Source organism: Nipponia nippon, unplaced genomic scaffold (genome assembly GCF_047370975.1).
Source record: "Nipponia nippon isolate SJK-2023a ecotype South Korea unplaced genomic scaffold, ASM4737097v1 scaffold_35, whole genome shotgun sequence".
In the NCBI taxonomy this organism is placed as follows: Eukaryota; Metazoa; Chordata; class Aves; order Pelecaniformes; family Threskiornithidae; genus Nipponia; species Nipponia nippon.
In genome coordinates, this window is record NW_028262353.1 from 3,571,172 (window position 1) to 3,586,340 (window position 15,169).

Here is a 15,169-nt window from a genome sequence, read left to right on the forward strand (position 1 = left end):
GGAGCCCTGGGAGGGGCTGACGAGGGCGTTAATTACAGCTGGGCTTAATTAGGGCTGAGGTAATTACGGGGGGGGAGGGGGGGCTTTGGTCCCAGCTTGGGGGGGATTTGGGGCCTGGGGGGGGGCTATGGGGCAGCAGTGCAGCGCTATGGGGCAGGAGGGCGGCGCCGTGGGGCCTCAGCCCCCAGCCCGGGAGTGTTTTACTGGGGGAGGGGAGGGCCCGGAGTGTGTGTGGGGCGCCGTGGGGCAGGCTGGAGCGTGGGGCGCTATGGGGCAGGCTGGAGCATGGGGCGCTATGGGGCAGGCTGGAGCGCGGCACTATGGGGCAGGCTGGAGCGTGGGGTGCCATGGAGGCAGGCTGGAGCGTGGGGCGCTATGGGGCGCTATGGGGCAGGCTGGAGCGCGGGCGCTATGGGGCAGGCTGGAGCGCGGCGCCGTGGGGCAGGCTGGAGCGTGGGGCGCTATGGGGCAGGCCGGAGCGCGGCGCCGTGGGGCTCACAGCTTGTGGGGGTTCACCCAGCGGTAGGTGCCCTCGTAGAGGAAGCCGGCGCGTTTCAGCAGCTCGTCCGCCTCCGCCGGGCCCCGGCTGGGGTCGGGGGGCACCTTAGGGGCTGCCCCACGGCGAGGCCCCACGGCGGCGCCCCCTGCCCCACGGCGCCCCCCCATCCTGCCCTCCCACCACCCGAAAGCAGCCTGGAGACCCCCGGTCCCTGCCCCACAGCCCCCCACCGACCACCCCGTAGCCCCCCTTTTCTCCCCTAACCCTGCCCCATAGCTCCCCCCACCTCATTCCGCCCCACAGCTCCCCACCCCTGCCCCATAGCCCCCCCACCCCCAAACCACCCCATAGCCCCCCTTTTCACCCCAACTCCTGCCCCACAGCCCCCACCCCATAGCCCCCACCCCTGCCCCATAGCCCCCCCACACCACCCCTTTTCACCCCCAATTCCTGCCCCACAGCGCCCCGCTCCCTGCCCCACAGCGCCCCGCTCCCTGCCCCACAGCCAACACCTGCCCCACAGCCCCCCCCCCTGCCCCACAGCGCCCCGCTCCCTGCCCCACAGCCAACACCTGCCCCACAGCCCCCCACCCTGCCCCACAGCGCCCCGCTCCCTGCCCCACAGCGCCCCGCTCCCTGCCCCACACGTGCCTGCCGTAGAGGTAGGGGATGGGCTTCTCGCGCCGCGCGTCGATGCCGTGCAGCAGGGGGGTGAAGATGCGCCAGGCCTCCCGCAGCTCGTCGCTGGGGGGCAGAACCCCCAAAGTCAGGTGGGGGGAGGGGAGGGGGGCGCCCCCAAACTGACGTGGGGGGAGGGGAGGCCCCCCCAACCCCCCCCCCGCCCCCAAACCTGCGCACGAAGTGCATCTGGTTCCCGCAGAAGACGTCGAGGATCAGGCGCTCGTAGGCGTCCGGCAGCTTCACGTCCTGGGGGGAGGGGATTTTGGGGGGGGGTCCCAGGGCTTGGGGGGCTCCCGGTGCCGTGTGGGGTCCCCGTGAGCCGTTTCGGGGGATTTTGGTGCCGTTTCGGGGGGGGTTTGGTGCCGCTTTGGGGTCTCCACGGTCCATTTGTGGGGTCTCTGCTACCATTTTGGGTCTCAATGTGTCAATTTTGGGGGCTCCCCGTGCCATTTTGGGGCTCCATGAGCCATTTTTGGGGCTCTGTGGCCCATTTTGGGTCTCCATGGCCCATTTTGGGGGCTCCATGGCCGATTTTGGGGTCTCCATGAGCCATTTTGGGGTCTCCCCCACCATTTTGGGTCTCAATGTGTCAATTTTGGGGTCTCCCCTACCATTTTTGGGGTCTCCCCATGCCATTTTGGGGGCTCCATGAGCCATTTTTGGGTCTCCGTGGCCCGTTTTGGGTCTCCGTGGCCCGTTTTGGGGGCTCCGTGGCCCATTTTGGGGGCTCCATGAACCGTTTTGGGGTCTCCATGAGCCATTTTGGGGTCTCCCCCATTTTGGGTCTCAATGTGTCAATTTTGGGGTCTCCCCGTGCCATTTTGGGGCTCCGTGAGCCACTTTGGGTCCCCGCTACCATTTTTGGTGTCTCCACGGCCCATTTTTGGGGGCTCCCCCACCATTTTAGGTCTCAATGTGTCAATTTTGGGGTCTCCATGGTCCATTTTTGGGGTCTCCACGAGCCATTTTGGGGGTCTCCCCTACCATTTTTGGGGGCTCCCCGTGCCATTTTGGGGCTCCATGAGCCATTTTTGGGGCTCCGTGGCCCATGTTGGGTCTCCATGGCCCATGTTGGGTCTCCATGGCCCGTTTTGGGGTCTCCATGAGCCATTTTGGGGTCTCCCCCACCATTTTGGGTCTCAGTGTGTCAATTTTGGGGTCTCCACGAGCCATTTTTGGGGTCTCCACGAGCCATTTTGGGGCTCCATGAGCCATTTTGGGGTCTCCGTGGCCCATTTTGGGTCTCCATGGCCCGTTTTGGGGGCTCTGTGGCCCATTTTGGGTCTCCGTGGCCCATTTTGGGTCTCCATGGCCCGTTTCGGGGGCTCCGCGGCCCATTTTTGGGTCTCCATGGCCCGTTTCGGGGGCTCCGCGGCCCGTTTCGGGGTGCCCCCGCGGGGCGGGGGGTGGGGGTGGGGGAGGGGCGGCCGCACCTTGTAGCGGTTGCCGTAGGTGAGGTCCAGCTCGGACTCCTCGGGGTTGAAGAACATCCCGGGTTTCTTGGTCATCAGCTTGGTGTAGACGGCCTCGTCGGGCTGGACGCGCACCACCAGCTCGTTGCGCTTGCACTGCCGCCCGAAGATGTCCCCCGGCACCTCCCGGAACTGCAGCCGCACCTCGGCCTTGCGCTCGTTCAGCGCCTTCCCGCAGCGCAGGACGAAGGGGACGCCTGGGGACAACGGCGTCAGCGGCGCCCCCGCCCCCCCCGCCCCCCGCCGGCCCCCGCGGCACTCACCGTCCCACCGCTCGTTGGCCACGCGCAGGACGGCGGCGGCGAAGGTGGCGGTGGTGGAGCCCGGGGGGACGGTGGGATCGTCCAAGTAGCCCTTCTGGGCTTCGGGGGGGCCCTCGGGGTTGCCCACGTATTGGCCCAGGACCACGTCTTCCGGCTCCACCGGCCCGATGCACTTCAGCACCTTCACCTGCGGGCGCAGGAAACGTGGCTCTGGGGGGCCACCACGGAGAATGTGGCGACGGGACGTGGTTCTGGGGGGCCACCATCAAGAACGTGGTGACGGGACGTGGTTTTGGGGGCCACCATGGAGAACACGGGGACGAGACGTGGTTATGGGGGGGCCACCATGGAGAATGTGGCAACGGGACGTGGTTTTGGGGGGGCCACCACGAAGAACGTGGCAACGGGACGTGGTTTTTGGGGGGGGGGGGGCCACCATCAAGAACGTGGTGACGGGACGTGGTTTTGAAGGGCTACCATCAAGAATGTGTCAACGGGACGTGGTTTTGGGTGGCCACCATGGAGAACGTGGTGATGGGACGTGGTTTTGGGGGCCACCACGGAGAACACGGTGACAGGACGTGGTTTTGGGGGGCCACCATGGAGAATGTGGCAACGGGACATGGTTTTGGGGGGGCCACCATCAAAAACGTGGTGACGGGACGTGGTTTTTGGGGGGGGGCCACCATCAAGAACGTGGTGATGGGACGTAGTTTTGAAGGGCTACCATCAAGAACGTGGCAACAGGATGTGGTTTTGGGTGGCCACCATGGAGAACGTGGTGATGGGACGTGGTTTTGGGGGCCACCACGGAGAACACGGTGACAGGACGTGGTTTTGGGGGGCCACCATGGAGAATGTGGCAACGGGACATGGTTTTGGGGGGGCCACCATCAAAAACGTGGTGACGGGACGTGGTTTTGGGGGGCCACCATGGAGAACGTGGTGATGGGACATGGTTTTGGGGGCCACCACGGGGAACGTGGCGATGGGCCGTGGCGGGGCCGCGGTCACCTTCTCGTCCCGCACGTCGTCGGGGTCGGTGGAGGCCGGTTTCTCCATGGCCACCAAGCAGAGCATCTGCAGGAGGTGGTTCTGCATCACGTCCCTGCGGGGCAGAGGCGGCCGGTGGGACGGGGACCTCGCCGCCGGGGCCGGGGCCGTCGCCGCCGGGGCGGGGCCGCGCCCAAACCTCACCGGATGATGCCGAAGTCATCGAAGTAGCCGCCGCGGCCCTCGGTGCCGAAGGGCTCCTTGAAGGTCAGGACCACGCAGGCCACGTTGTCCCGGTTCCAGATGGGCCCGAAAATCCGATTCCCGAACCTGGGGCGGGGCGGGGTGAGGGCGGCACCGGCGCCGTGTCACCGCGGCGGCGGCGGCGGCGGCGGCGGCGGCCCCACCTGAGGACCATGAGGTTCTGGACCATCTCCTTGCCCAGGTAGTGGTCGATGCGGAAGATCTGCTCCTCGCGGAAGAGCGCGCCCAGGTGCCGGGAGAGGGCGTCCGAGGTGGCCAGGTCCCGCCCAAACGGCTTCTCCACGATCACCCGGTTCCACCTGCGGGGCGGCGCCGTCACGGCGCCCCATCCCCCCCCCCGATGTCCCCTGCGTCCCCCTCTCCCCCCCACGTCCCCTAATGTCCCCCCGATGTCCCCCGTCCCCCTGGTGTCCCCCCGTGTCCCCTGTCCCCCAATGCCCCCTGTGCCCTCATGTCCCCCTGTCCGCCCCATGTCCCCTCTCCCCCCCATGTCCCAATGTCCCCGTCCCCCCCATCCCCCCGATGTCCCCTGTCCCCCCACGTCCCCTACGTCCCGATGTCCCCCGTCCCCCCGTGTCCCCCATCACCCCCCTGTCCCCCTGATGTCCCATGTCCCCCCCATGTCCCCCTATCCCCCCGTCCCCCATGTCCCCCCCATGTCCCCTACGTCCCCATGTCCCCCCCGTGTCCCCTACGTCCCCATGTCCCCCTATCCCCCCATGTCCCCTTGTCCCCCCAGTGTCCCCCTGTCCCCCCCATGTCCCCTGTCCCCCCCCGTCCCCCCCCCTCACCCGTCGCCCATGCAGGCCTGGCGGATGTGGCGGGTGACGGGGACGTAGACGCTGGGGGGCAGGGCCAGGTAGAAGAGGCGGTTGGCCCGCGGGCCACCGGGCAGGGCCCGCAGGTGGCCGTCCAGCCGCCGGAAGGCCTCCTCCTCCCCGTACTGGCCCCGCACGTAGCTCTGCCGCCCGAAGAAGGCCGCCAGCCGCTCCGACTCCTCGGGGGACGCCTGCGGGGACGGGGGGGACACGGGGGGACGCGGGGGGGAGAGGGGGACGGCCGGGGGTCCCGTGAGGGGACGTGGGGACGCCCGGGGGACGTGGGGACAAGGACAGGGGGCAGCCAGGGGCTCCGGGGGGACGTGGGGACGGCCAGGGGCTGGGGACACCCGGGGGACGTGGGGACAAGGACAGGGGGACACCCAGGGTCCTATGGGGGGACATGGGGACACCTGGGGGACACGGACACGGGGACACCCGGGGCTGTGGGGGCACCCAGGGGCTGTGGGGGGACATGGGGACACCCAGGGGTCCTGTGGGGACGTGTAGGGGACATGAGGACACCTGGGGGACACGGGGACAAGGACACGGGGACAGCAGGGGCTGTGGGGACACCCAGGGGACGTGGGGACAAGGACAGGGGGACACCCAGGGTCCTATGGGGGGACATGGGGACACCCAGGGGACATGGGGACACCTGGGAGTCCCGTAGGAGCTCCCAGGGGACATGGGGACAAGGACAGGGGGACACCCAGGGGACATGGGGACACCCAGGGGCTGGGGACACCCAGGCGATGTAGGGACAAGGACATGGGGACACCCGGGGGTCCCGTGGGGACACGTAGGGGACATGGGGACACGCAGGGGACATGGGGACAAGGACGGGGGCCAGCAGGGGCTCTGGGGGGACATGGGGACACCCGGGGGACACTGACACGGGGACACCTGGGGCTGTGGGGGGACACGGTAACACCCAGCGAGGCGCCATCCCCGCAGATGAGGACATGGGGGGACCCCCGGGGGCTGAGGGGACGATGGGGACATTTGGGGACAATGGGGACGTTGGGGACATTGGGGACGATGGGGACGTTGGGGACATTAGGGGACGTTGGGGACATTGGGGACGATGGGGACGTTGGGGACATTTGGGGACGTTGGGGTCATTTGGGGACGTTGGGGACGTTGGGGACACTGGGGACGATGGGGACGTTGGGGTCATTTGGGGACGTTGGGGACGTTGGGGACGTTGGGGACGTTGGGGTCATTTGGGGACGTTGGGGACGTTGGGGACATTGGGGACGATGGGGACGTTGGGGACATTAGGGGACGTTGGGGACATTAGGGGACGTTGGGGACGCCACCTTGAGGTAGGGCAGGGTCTGCTGGCGGATCTGCTCCACCGTCAGGGGGGTGCGGGCGAAGCCGACCACGCGGGTGTCGTCGGGGAGCAGCCCGTCGCGGAACAGCCACCTGCGGGGACGGCACCGCCGCCGGCGTCACCGGCGTCACCGGCACAGCGGCAGCCACCCGCCCCCGCCCCCCCGGCCCGCGGGACGCTGGTCAGACTGGGGATACTGGGGGCAGCAGGGGTGCCGGTGACGGCGAGAGGCGCGGCGGTGGCACTGGTGGGAGCGTCACCGGGGACAGTGGTGGCCTTGGTGGCCCTGGGGGGGACATTGGTGGCCCTGGGGACAGTGGTGGCCCCAGTGGCCCTGGGGGTGACATTGGTGGCCCTAGGGGGGACATTGGTGGCCCCGGGGACTTTGGTGGCCCTGAGAACAGTGGTGGCCCTGGTGGCCCCGGGGACAGTGGTGGCCCTGGGGACAGCGGTGGCCCTGGGGACATTGGTGGCCCTGGCAACAGCGGTGGCCTTGGTGGCCCTGGGGGTGACATTGGTGGCCCTGGGGACAGCGGTGGCCTTAGTGGCCCTGGGGGTGACACTGGTGGCCCCGGGGACAGCGGTGGCCCTGGGGACAGGGGTAGCAGGGGTGGCTCTGGTGCTGGGGGTGACACTGGTGGCCCCGGTGGCCCAGGTGACACTGGTGGCCCCGGTGGCCGCGGTGACGTACCAGATGGTGGGGTAAATCTTCTTCTTGGCCAGGTCGCCCTGGGGGAAGCGGGGCTGAGGCCGGGCACAGCTCGCCGCAGCGATGGCCGCCCCGCCCCGCCCCGCGTTAGCCGAAGCCGCAGGAATGCGCTGAGTCAAGGGGGGGCGGGGGGGGGACACGGGGACGTCCCCGCCCCGCCCCCGCCCCGCGCGTTACACAAGGGGGGGTTAATTAAGGGGTGTTGGGTAACGACGCGGGGGAGCGCAGCCAGGCGCCCGGGCGGGGCAGACACCCCTCCCCCCCCGCCCCGGGCTTCTTCCCCTTCCCCTCCCCCCCACGGGGACCCAAGTCTCCAGGCCCCCCTCCCCCATTTCCCCCCCAGCCCCCCAATTTGCCCCCCATCCCCCCACCACCCCAATTTCCCCCCCAGCCCCCCCGGTTCCCCCTTCTCACCCCCAATTCCCCCCCCCCGCCCCCCAATATCAACCCCCTGCCCCCCATAACCCCCCAATTCCCCCCCAGGACCCCAATATTCCCCCCCAGCCCCCCAATCCGCCCCCCAGCCCCCCAGTTGCCCCCCAGCCCCCTTAAATCCCCCCCCCAGCCCCCCAATTCCCCCCAGGACCCCAGTTGCCCCCCAGCCCCCCAGTTCTCCCCCCAGCCCCCCGCCCCGGGGCTCACGGAGGCGCCGAGGATGATGAAGATGTGGGGCTGGCCCTGGAGGAAGGCCTGCTCCTGGCTCAGCTCCTGCCGCAGCATCCCGCACACCTCCGACCGGCTCAGCTCCTGCCCCGCCATCGCGCCTGGGGGGACGGGGGCAGGGCTGCGACTTGGGGGGCAGGAGCAGGGACTTGGGGGGCAGGGCCGGCACTTGGGGGGCTGGGCTGGGACTTGGGGGGCAGGGCCGGCACTTGGGGGGCAGGATCGGGCACTTGGGGGGCAGGGCTTTCCCCCCACCCCCTTTATTACCCCTGCCCCCTCCCCTCTTAGTTACCCCCCCACCCCTTAATTGCCCCCAGGTCCCCCCTCAGCCCCCAATTCCCCCCCGAGTCCTTCATTCCCCCCCCCCCCGACCCCCCAAAGACCCCAATCCCCCCCAAATCCCCCCCGGACCCCCAATCCCCCCCAAAGACCCCAATTGCCCCCCAGCCCCCCCAAATCGCCCCCCAATTCCCCCCCAGGTCCTTAATTCCCCCCAGGACCCCCCCAAAGACCCCAATTGCCCCCCCACCCCCACCAATTCCCCCCCCGGACCCCCAAATCCCCCCCCCCCCCCCAGGGGTCCCGGCCCCCCCTCCCCCCAGCACCCCCCTCCCCCCTCGTTCCCCTCCCCCACCTGCCCGCTCCGGCCGCGGAACCGCCGCTCCCCTCACGCTCGCGCGGCTCCCCATTTCCCTCACGCCGGCCACGCCCCCTCACCCCCCTCCGCTGACCAATCACCGCCGAGCCGCCGGCGCGCCGGCCAATGGGAGAAGCGCTGGGGGAGGAGGGCGGCGCGCCGCTGGAGGGCGCAACCAATAGGAAGAAGGGGCGGGCGGGGCGAGCTATCCCCCCCCTCGGCGTTACCGCGGCGCCATGACACTTAGCGAGGCGGAAGCGCGGCGGAAGCGCTGTGACGTCGGTTCCGCTTCCGGCGGAAGCGGGAAGCAGAGCGGCGGCGGAGGCGGCGGCGGCCGCGGCTCCTCGGAGCTCCCCGGGCCCCGCGGCCGATGAGCGGCGGGCGGTGGCGGCGGCCGGCGGAGATGGTGCAGCCCGGGGGAGGCGGCGGGGCCGGCCCGGGGCCCGGCAGCGGAGCGGAGGGCGGAGCGGGAGGCGCGGAGGAGGCGGCGGCGGCGGCGGCGGGCGGGAGGGGCCCGGCGGAGCTGGGGAGCCCTGAGGGGCTGCAGCGGCTGCTGGCCGAGAACCGGGAGCTGAAGGGTGAGCGGGGGCGCTGGGGCGGACTGGGGGCACTGGGGGGAGACTGGGAGGGGCTGGAGGGGGACTGGGAGGGGCTGGAGGGGGACTGGGAGGGGCTGGGGGGGGACTGGGAGGCGCTAGAGTCGAACTGGGGGCACTGGGAGGGGCTGGGGGGGCACTGGGAGGGGCTGGGGGGGGACTGGGAGGCGCTAGAGTCGAACTGGGGGCACTGGGAGGGGCTGGGGGGGCACTGGGAGGGGCTGGGGGGGCACTGGGAGGGGCTGGGGGGGACGGGGAGGCGCTAGAGTCGAACTGGGGGCACTGGGAGGGGCTGGAGGCAAACTGGGAGGCGCTGGGAGGGCACTGGGAGGCGTTGTAGGCGACCTGGGGGGGACTGGGAGGCGTTTGAGGCAAACTGGGGGGTACTGGGGGGGACTGGGAGGCGAACTGGGGGGACTGGGAGGGGCTGGAGGGGGACTGGGAGGCGCTGGAGGCGAACTGGGGGGACTGGGAGGCTTTGGAGGGCAACTGGGGGCAACTGGGAGGTGCTGGAGGGGACTGGGAGGCGTTGGAGGCAAACTGGGGGGGAGTGGGAGGCAAACTGGGGGAGACTGGGAGGCGCTAGAGGCGAACTGGGGGCACTGGGAGGGGCTAGAGGCGAACTGGGGGCACTGGGAGGGGCTAGAGGCAAACTGGGAGGGACTGGGAGGCACTGAAGGTAAACTGGGAGGCACTGGAAGCAAACTGGGGCAAACTGGGAGGCACTGGAGGCAAACTCGGGGGGGCTGGGAGGCGTTGGAGGCAAACTGGGAGGCACTGGGGGAGCTGGGAAGTGTGAAGGGGGATGTTGGGGTAACTGGAGGGAACTGGTATGGAGAGAGTGCGCTGGGGTAACTGGGGAGTGTTTAATGGGACACTGGGGGAACTGGGGAGCACTGGGGGAGCTGGGGAGCACAAAGACAGGATACTGGGGAGTACATAAGGGGACACTGGGGTAACTGGGGAAGCAGAAGGGGAATGCCGGGGTAACTGGGAAGCACTGGGGGTAACCGGGCAGCATGAAGGAATTGTACTGGGGTAACTGGGAGGTACGTAAGGGGACAGTGGGGAAACTGGGGAGTGCTGGGGAGCATGAAGAAAGTGTCCTGGGGTAACCGGGGAGCGTATCAAGGCACACTGGGGGTAACTGGGAAGCACTGGGGGGAACTGGGGAGCACGAAAAAGCGTGCTGGGGTAACTGGGAAGTACATAAGGGGACACTGGGGGAACTGGGGAGTGCAAAGGGGGATGCTGGAGTAACTGGGGAGCGCTGGGGGGGACTGGGGAGCACAAAGACGGCATACTGGGGTAACTGGGGAACATATAATGGGATACTGGGGAGTGCGAACGGGGACGCTGGGGTAGCTGGGGGGCACTGGGGGGAACTGGGTGGCAGCGGGGCGTCCCCAACGTCCCCCCGCGTCCCCAGCGGCGCTGCGGCGCAGCAGCGAGGCGGTGCGGGCGCGGTGCGAGGAGCTGCGGCGGCTGCAGGGGCTGCGGCGGGCGGAGCGGGAGCTGCTGCGGGGGCGGGCGGGGCAGGCCCGCGCCCTGGTCGAGCGCCTGCGGGCCGAGCGCGACGAGGCCGCCCGCCGCCTGCGCGGGGACCCCCCCGCCCCGGTACGGCGTCCCCCCGTCTGTCCCCCCCCCCGTCTGTCCCCCCCGTGGCCCCTCCCGGGCCCCCCACGGCCCTGTCCCCACGTCCCCCCGCTGTCCTCCTTTCTGTCCCCACGCCCCCCCGCCCCGTCCCTCCTGACGTCCGTCTGTCCCCCTCAGTGTCCCTCCATCCCCCCCCATGGCCCCACACCCTCTCTGTGTCCCCCTGTCCTGTCCCCGCGTCCCTCTGTCCCCGCACCCCCTCACTGTCCCCTCCCCCGCATCCCCCTGTCCCTCTGTCCCTCTGTCCCTGCACCCCCTCACTGTCCCCTCCCCTGCATCCCCGTGTCCCTCTGTCCCCCCGTGTCCCTCTGTCCCCCCGTGTCCCTCTGTCCCCCCGCGTCCCTCTGTCCCTGCACCCCCTCACCGTCCCCCCTTGACGTCCCTCTGTCCCCCCGCGTCCCTCTGTCCCCGCACCCCCTCACTGTCCCCTCCCCCGCATCCCCCTGTCCCTCTGTCCCCCCGCGTCCCTCTGTCCCCGCACCCCCTCACTGTCCCCCCCCCCGCATCCCCGTGTCCCTCTGTCCCCCCGCGTCCCTCTGTCCCCGCACCCCCTCACTGTCGTCGTGTCGCCGCCCCCCCCCGGGGCCGCAGGAGGAGGCGCCGCCGCCCCCCGCCGCCCCCCCCCGCCAGGACGAGGGCGCCCCCGGGGGCCCCGGGCCGCGCGGGGGGGCCCCCCCCGCCCCCCCCGACCCCAGGGCAGCGTCACCCCCCACCCCCCTTTCTGGGGACCCCCGCGATGTCCCCGCCCCCCCGGTGACGCCTTCCCTCGTCCCCAACAGCCCCACGGAGCAGCTGAGGCAGCGGCTGGCGGCGGCGGAGGCCGAGTGAGTTTTGGGGGGGATCGGGGACATTTGGGGACATTTGGGGACCCCCTCGACCCCCCCCCCCCCCCCGTTCCGTCCCCAGGCTGGCGGCGGCGCGGGAGGGACGGGCAGCGGCGGAGGAGCGGGCGGCGGCGGCGGCGCGGCAGGCGGAGCTGCAGCTCCAGGCCCTGCGGCGGCAGCTGGAGGTGAGGGGACGCCTCGGGGACGCCTCGGGGACGCGGGGGGGTGACGCGGCCGGGTGACGCGGCCGCGCGCTGTCCCCGAGCAGCAGGACAAGGCCTCGGTGAAGGCGCAGGTGACGTCGCTGCTGGGGGAGCTGCGGGAGAGCCAGAGCCGCCTGGAGAGCAGCCGGCGGGAGCGGGAGGAGCTGGAGCGCAGGTCGGGGACACCCCCGGGGCGCGGGGACACCGTGGGGACACCGCGGGGACGGGGACACCCCCGGGGCGCGGGGACACCGCGGGGACACCGCGGGGACGGGGACACCCCCGGGGCGCGGGGACAAGGACGCCTTGGCCGGCTGGCGCCGTCCCTGAGGGTCCCGTCACTGTCACAGGGACCTGTCACTGTCACAGGGACCTGTCACCATCCCCAGGGGTGTGGGAGGGTCCTGTCACCGTCCCCAGGAACCTGTCACCGTCCCAGGGCGTGTGGGAGGGTCCTGTCACCGTCACAGAGGGCATGGGGGGCCCTGTCACTGTCCCCGGGGTCCTGTCACCGTCCTGGGGCCCTGTCACCATCCCCAAGGGTCCTGTCACTGTCCTGGGGCCCTGTCACCGTCCCTGGGGGTGTAGGAGCTCTGTCACCATCCCTGGGGGTGTAGGGGCTCTGTCACCATCCCTAGCAGACCCTGTCACTGTCCCGGGGGCGTAGGGGCCCTGTCACCATCCCTGGGGGTGTAGGGGCTCTGTCACCGTCCCTAGGAGACCCTGTCACCGTCCTGGGGGTGTAGTGGGCTCTGTCACCGTCCCTAGGAGATCCTGTCACCATCCCTGGGGGTGTAGGGGCCCTGTCACCATCCCTGGGGGTGTAGGGGGCCCTGTCCCCGTCCCTAGGAGACCCTGTCCCCGTCCCTGGGGGTGTAGGGGCCCTGTCCCCGTCCCCAGGAGGCCCCGTCCCCGTCCCGGGGGGTTTGAGGGGCCCCGTCCCCGTCCCGGGGGGCGCGGGGTGCCCGCGGCGGGCGCCAGCGGGTGCCAGCGGGTGCCAGCGGGCGCGGGCGGTGCGGCGCAGGGCGCAGGCGGCGGGGGAGCGGTGCCGGGCGCTGGAGGAGGCGGCGGCGGGGCACAGCCTGCAGCTGGACCAGCTGCGCCTGCAGGGGCAGAACCTGGAGGCCGCCCTGCGGGTGGAGCGGCAGGGGGCCACCGAGGAGAAGTGAGTGACGCGGGGGCGACGCGGGGGCGACGCGGGGGCGACGGCGGCGCGGGGACGCCCCGCCGACGCCCCCCGCCAACGTCCCCAGGCGCAAGCTGGTGCAGCTGCAGGTGGCCTACCACCACCTCTTCCAGGAGTACGACGCCCACATCAAGGCCAGCCTGGAAGGGGACAAGCGCAGCCAGGTTGGGGACCGGAGCCCGCGGCGCCGGGGGCGGGGGGGGACGACGGGACACGGGGGTGGCCCTGGGGGGGCCCTGGTGCCCTTGGGGACACTGGGGTGGCCCTTGGGGACGTGGGGGTGGCTTCTGGTCCCCTTGGGGACACCGGGGTGGGTCCTGGTCCCATACTGGGTCCCTTGGGGACACTGGGGTGGCCCTTGGGGACACTGGGGTGGCTCCTGGTCCCATACTGGGTCCCTTGGGGACACTGGGGTGGCCCTTGGGGACACCGGGGTGGGTCCTGGTCCCCTTGGAGACACAGGAGTGGCCCTTGGGGACACTGGGGTGGCTCCTGGTCCCATACTGGGTCCCTTGGGGACACTGGGGGGTCCCGGTCCCCTTGGGGACACCGGGGTGGGTCCTGGTCCCATACTGTGTCCCTTGGGGACACTGGGGGGGTCCTGGTGCCCCTGGGGACTTGGGGGTGGCCCTTGGGGACACCGGGGTGGCTCTTTGTCGCCTTGGGGACGGCTTTTGGTCCCATATTGGGTCCTTTTGGGGACACTGGGGGGTCCTGGTCCCCTTGGGGACACCACGGTGGCTCTTGGTCCCATACTGTGTCCCTTGGGGACACGAGGGGGGTCCTGGTCCCCTTGGAGACACTGGGGTGGCTTCTGGTCCCATATTGGGTCCCCTTGGGGACACTGGGGTGGCCGTTGGGGACACTGGGGTGGGTCCTGGTCCCCTTGGAGACACGGGAGTGGCCCTTGGGGACACTGGGGTGGCTCTTTGTCCCCTTGGGGGTGGCTTTTGGTCCCATATTGGGTCCCTTGGGGACACTGGGGGGGGGGGTCCTGGGGACACCAGGGTGGCTCCTTGTCCCATATTGGGTCCCCCTGGGGACACCGGGGTGGCCTTTGGGGACACGGGGGTGGCTCTTTGTCCCCCTGGGGACTCGGGGGTGGCTCCTTGTCCCATATTGGGTCCCTTGGGGACACCGGGGATGGCCCTGAGCCCATTTAAGGTCCCCTGGGGGACACCGGGTGGCTCCTGGTCCCCTTGGGGACACCGGGGGCGGGGGGGGGTCCTGGTGCCCTTGGGGACAAATCCCCCCCCCCCCCCCCCGCCTCGTTCCCACCGGGGGCCCGTCTCCCTCGGGGTGGCGGCGCCAAACCGGGTGCCGAGCGGGTGACGAGCGGTGGCGCAGGGGACGTGGCGGCAGCTGGAGGAGGCGCGGGCGCAGCTGCAGCAGGCGGAGGAGGCGCTGGCGGCCAAGCAGGAGCTGATCGACAAACTGAAGGCGGAGGCCGAAGGCCATCGCGCCACCCTGGAGACCATCCCCGTCCTGCAGGCCCAGGTCCGGGGGGGTCCGGGGGGGTCCGGGGGGGTCCGGGGGGGCCCCGGCCCCCGCTGACCCCCGCCCCCCGCGCAGGCGGACATCTACAAGGCGGATTTCGAGGCGGAGCGGGCGGCGCGGGAGCAGCTCCACGCCCAGCGCGAGGCCCTGCAGGAGGCCCTGGCCCAGCTCCAGCTGCGGGTGGACGCCGAGGGGGCCGCGAGGTCGAGGGCGCCCCCCAAACCCCCCCCCCGCACCCCCAAACCCCGCACCCCCTCCTCGTCCTCCTCCATCGCACCTTCAGCCTCACCCCAGACCCCCCCCAAAACCTTCCTTACACCCCAAAAATCGATCCAAGACCCCCCCACAAAAACCTGCCCAGGGCCCCCCACCCCCCCCCCCCCCGCACCCACAACCCCCCTTTTCCTTCCTCCACCTCCTCATCCTCCCCCTCAGCCCCCCCAACTCACCCCAACCCCCCCAAAAGCGGCCCGGGGCCCCCCAAATTCCGCCCCCCCCCCCTTGCAGAGCCCGCATGGAGGAGATGAGGAACCGGCACTCGGAGCTGCGGCCCCCGACGGCGGCGGGGGGTGGGGCGGGGGGCGGGGGGGACACCCCACCCCCCCCCCGGGGGAGGGGGGGGGAGGGCAGGGGGTGACGCTGTCCCCTCCCCCGACCCCCCCCAGGTTTTGGGGGGCTGCCGGCCCCCCTGCGCGCCCCCCCCGAGGAGCAGCCCGACCTCTGCTGCCCCAAGTGCCAGTACAAAGCCCCCGACATGGACACGCTGCAGATCCACGTCATGGATTGCATCAAGTGACCCCGAGACCCCCCCAAAGTGGGGGGGCGCCCAACCCTCGGGCCCCCGCAGCGGGGGGGGGGGGGCCCCAAAT

General features: G+C 71.0%; 3 protein-coding genes across 3 annotated transcripts; 2 read left to right on the plus strand and 1 right to left on the minus strand.

Annotated features, from left to right (window-relative positions):
* Positions 1 to 57: 57 nt before the first annotated feature.
* G6PD (glucose-6-phosphate dehydrogenase) lies at positions 58 to 8,558 on the minus strand. The gene is made up of 13 exons (XM_087771242.1): positions 8,336 to 8,558; positions 7,681 to 7,802; positions 7,021 to 7,058; positions 6,313 to 6,421; positions 4,964 to 5,181; positions 4,316 to 4,471; positions 4,113 to 4,238; positions 3,930 to 4,023; positions 2,916 to 3,102; positions 2,614 to 2,849; positions 1,350 to 1,426; positions 1,151 to 1,243; positions 58 to 586 (listed from the first exon to the last, which is right to left on the minus strand). Exons 1-13 carry the CDS (start codon positions 8,388 to 8,390, stop codon positions 496 to 498), a joined length of 1,602 nt encoding a protein of 533 aa, XP_087627368.1. The 5' UTR covers positions 8,391 to 8,558; the 3' UTR covers positions 58 to 495.
* On the plus strand, positions 1,600 to 2,596 carry LOC148054028 (uncharacterized; the record flags this gene model as incomplete). The annotated part of the gene is given in 2 exon segments (XM_087771851.1): positions 1,600 to 1,603; positions 1,647 to 2,596. Coding segments are annotated over 2 exon segments (954 nt in total), but the record flags the coding sequence as incomplete, so codon positions are not given.
* Positions 8,559 to 8,620: 62 nt separating the features above from the next.
* On the plus strand, positions 8,621 to 15,165 carry IKBKG (inhibitor of nuclear factor kappa B kinase regulatory subunit gamma). Its single transcript, XM_087771250.1, has 12 exons — positions 8,621 to 8,916; positions 10,364 to 10,551; positions 11,182 to 11,282; positions 11,367 to 11,414; positions 11,497 to 11,599; positions 11,683 to 11,792; positions 12,642 to 12,782; positions 12,871 to 12,967; positions 14,151 to 14,300; positions 14,376 to 14,503; positions 14,808 to 14,869; positions 14,966 to 15,165. The coding sequence occupies exons 1-12, from the start codon at positions 8,709 to 8,711 to the stop codon at positions 15,094 to 15,096; spliced, it is 1,467 nt and encodes a 488-aa protein (XP_087627376.1). The 5' UTR covers positions 8,621 to 8,708; the 3' UTR covers positions 15,097 to 15,165.
* Positions 15,166 to 15,169: the final 4 nt, after the last annotated feature.